The sequence below is a fragment of the Solanum tuberosum genome, unplaced genomic scaffold (genome assembly GCF_000226075.1).
Source record: "Solanum tuberosum cultivar DM 1-3 516 R44 unplaced genomic scaffold, SolTub_3.0 scf00294, whole genome shotgun sequence".
In the NCBI taxonomy this organism is placed as follows: Eukaryota; Viridiplantae; Streptophyta; class Magnoliopsida; order Solanales; family Solanaceae; genus Solanum; species Solanum tuberosum.
Window position 1 is genome coordinate 29,017 of NW_006239231.1, and position 3,529 is coordinate 32,545.

Genomic DNA, 3,529 nt, shown 5'->3' on the forward strand with positions numbered 1-3,529 from the left:
CCAAACTTTTTATACCTAATCATAAGTGTATACTATTTCTAATCGCCGAAGTTATAAATTAAAAATCTGATACATTTAAATAATATTTCCTTCAATTTAGCTTATATTATAAATAGTAGTTGTATGATCATAGGAATAAATGAAGAAAAATGAATTTTATTTTTTTAATAATATTGTCCAATTTATTTTTAGTGAGTTTTGGTGAACCAACAGATGGGTTTATAGAAGTTGCACTAACAGATGAAAATTTTGAAATTCAGAAACCATATGATATTCCACTTGAAAAACGCTATAGTTTCGAAAATGGAACTCATCGACTGTGGGTTTATGCGGATGACAAGCCTTATGATCCTAATAGCCTTACTCAGCCTCGCACCGAAATTCGGATTCAGGTATTTATATATTTATTATTCTAAAAATATTTTTTTATATATAATCTAGATAAAAATCGATCCAAATCAAACATGTAGTGACTTGATTATTGGTCAGGTATATGGCAATTTGAGGGTAGTGTATTTGTGCCGAATGGGACATCAGGAGCAACAATTGTACAAATTCATGGAGCCTCACATGGCAACACAACAATAATATTAAGAATTTATGATGGGGACATGAGTTATTACAATGGACATATTTTTGCTACTGGTTTATACGACAAGTGGTTTAAGGTTAATTTGATTCATGACGTAGATGGAGGTAAAGTTACAGTTTTTATTGATGGAAAACAAGTATTTGAGACCAAAGATAAAGGCCCTGGAGACTTACATTTCAAATGTGGAGTTTATGCTGCACCTAACAATATTAGTTATTACATGGAATCAAGATGGAAACACATCAAAATATACAAAAAAAAAGTATATTAAAGGATTATCACGTAAGTACAAAGCTCAAGTCAAAATAACCACCTCTGTGACTCCATCCCAGCAAAGCGATCATAGATGAACAAGAGCATGATGTTATTACAAGAATCACTATGAAAAAACTAGTAATAATATGTCTATAAAGTTTTGCCATGTAACTTGCTTTATTATTTTACAAGCCAAGAAAAAAGAATGATATGTTGAACCAATTAATAAATAAAATATGAAACAACTATGAATACAGTATCTGAGCTAAGAACCACAAGGCAGGCAACAGATTCTTCCAATCCTTGTGAAAAGCCACTGTAACGGATTTGGACCATCGATATCCTCATGATAAGACGGGGTTGGCAATGGCATTTCTGAAGGCAAATGCCGGTGGAAAGCATCAACTGCACCTGCAACACCATCTTCCTTCTCTAATAATACAGCTAGTTCCATTACTCGCGATTTCACCTGTATATATGTTCATTTTGCATCAGCACGAGCATTTCCAAAACACGTTTGTGTTCTGCAATGACAGATGTCATTAGGTAGGGAGATGCATATATAGACACTTACATCAGACTGGAGCATAAATGTTATAGCATCAGAGAGTCCTTCTACACTAAGCTGCTCAATAGGAATTGGAGCAGGTCCCAGTCCCTTTTGATGAATTCTATCGCCCCAGAAGAATTGATCACCGAAGAACGGTACTATAGTTGTTGGACACTGGATTAAAACATTGCATAAGACCATCTGAGCTTTCTATATAATATAACTCAAAGTGCAAAATCTGATTGCCGTCTATGCCTACACATTTAGAATAATACTACTGATATGAGATTGAGAAAGAACATTACCCCAGCACGTAGTCCCGCGGCTGTGGTTCCAGCTCCACCGTGATGAACCTGCAAGCAGGTATTTCCCACGACCACATCAGAAAATAATATTTTTCAAAATCCAGATATCGACAAGACTGGAGTTTAGAAGGTCAGTTATACTAGAGTTTGTAAAATCCATAATAACCAACCATTGACCATCAGTTTATCAGAACCGATCCCATCTCCCAGTCTGCTAGATATATAACATGAGTAGGTAGGAGTAAATTGTAAAGCAATGGTACTCACAACAGCTGCGCATTGAGGAAAAAGCCAATCATGAGGGTACTCCGCAACAAGAAAAACATCTTCAGGAATATCTTGAACTGGAACAGAATAAGAGGAGAAAAAAAAACAAGAAAAGATGTTTCTTGGTGTTAGAATATTCTCACATGCAATCCAATCACAAATGAACGGAAATATCCACATTATTTACCAATACTACAGAAGTGCACTTGTGTATGTGGCATCCATCCAGTGATATAATGACAAATAAACTGTTCTCTTGATCTATCCACTTATTGTTTATGTTGTTGTGACCCCAACTCCATACCACCATCATACGCCTCATATTTTCTCAAGCAAGTAATTGGCCTTGGAACTGGTTTTTCGGTTGTATGTTCGGGGTTAAGGGAAGGCCAAAGGGGGAGGAGACTTATTGTGCCAGTTAAATAACTTAATAGAGAATTTTATTTAATAGACCATCCCCTCCAAGGTTCTTCTTTTGAGGTTCATCCAGGTCTTAACCCTTCCAGTGACCGCACAGTAGAGCACTAAAGCTTCAATATGCTATATGCAATAAATTAGGAGAGTTGGTGCCTATATCTTTTTCTTTCTTCAAAAAATTTAACTTTATTTTGCAACCTACATATGATCAATTTTATGGTCAGTCAGAAACATGCAGAATGTAATAAGATGAACAAAAAAATGCAAAGGATGAGAGAACTTACAAGTACCAAGATCTCCCCAACCTCGGTCAAGAATTCCCCTCTGCCCAGTATTCCTTAGTGCCTCCAAAATTATATCTGTAGTTTTAATGGTATCTTCAAGAGGCTAAAAAAAAGAACAAAAGGAATGAACAAGTTGGATATCTTCAAAAACATAAGTGAAGTAGGAGACCAAAGTGATAATAGTAGATCAGATTGCTAAGATCTTAATTGACACGAAGCACAGCCACCTTACAGATCTATTTAACAATTAAAGTTGTGTGAGACGAAAATGCAGTTAGATTGATAGAAGCTGGTTTACATCCACTATCGCAAGTTTATCAAGTACGAATTAAATCATTCAGAAACTGATACTGTCACTAGACTGCCAGTAGAAAACTAAAAAATTCCACCTACAGTAATAAACCTAGTCATAAGTTGCTTCTAAATTATAAAAGACATCAGACTGGATATATCTTGCAAGAGCGGCTGAGTGGGATAAAGGATCATCTGATACTTCTAAGACTTCTGGGAGTTCATATTGTTAGCATGATAGACAACTAAATGATTGTATATATTAATGTAATTATATAGTGATATAAATTAGCATGATCATATACATTTGTTGTAGAATCATATGAATAAATATTGTGATAGAATAGCTGATTTGGAGGGATAGCAAGGCAGATTTAGAGGGATTCAATGGCAGATTTGTATAGATAGAATAGATGATCTTTAGGGATAGGAATGGCGGATCTTTAGGGATGTGTAATCTTTATTTTCTCTATATAATGGAAAGACTCTCTCACTTTGAGAGACATTCATCTGAAAATTGACATGGTATTAGAGCCTTCTCTTGGCTGTCTTGTTTCATAGAGTCATC

The 3,529-nt window shown here is 35.2% G+C and overlaps 1 protein-coding gene across 3 annotated transcripts in view; it reads right to left on the reverse strand.

Moving 5' to 3' along the window:
- Positions 1 to 972: 972 nt before the first annotated feature.
- The window catches only part of LOC102585097 (sterol 3-beta-glucosyltransferase UGT80B1), a 16,321-nt gene continuing 13,764 nt past the window's right edge, over positions 973 to 3,529 (reverse strand). For all 3 annotated transcript variants that reach the window (XM_015314568.1, XM_015314567.1, XM_015314570.1), the window contains exons 11-15: positions 2,671 to 2,773; positions 1,970 to 2,046; positions 1,703 to 1,750; positions 1,422 to 1,571; positions 973 to 1,316 (exon numbers count right to left, since the gene is read on the reverse strand). In XM_015314568.1, the coding sequence (XP_015170054.1) occupies positions 1,113 to 1,316; positions 1,422 to 1,571; positions 1,703 to 1,750; positions 1,970 to 2,046; positions 2,671 to 2,773 (582 nt within the window). In that variant the 3' untranslated portion in view covers positions 973 to 1,112. The remainder of the gene's footprint in view (positions 1,317 to 1,421; positions 1,572 to 1,702; positions 1,751 to 1,969; positions 2,047 to 2,670; positions 2,774 to 3,529) is intronic.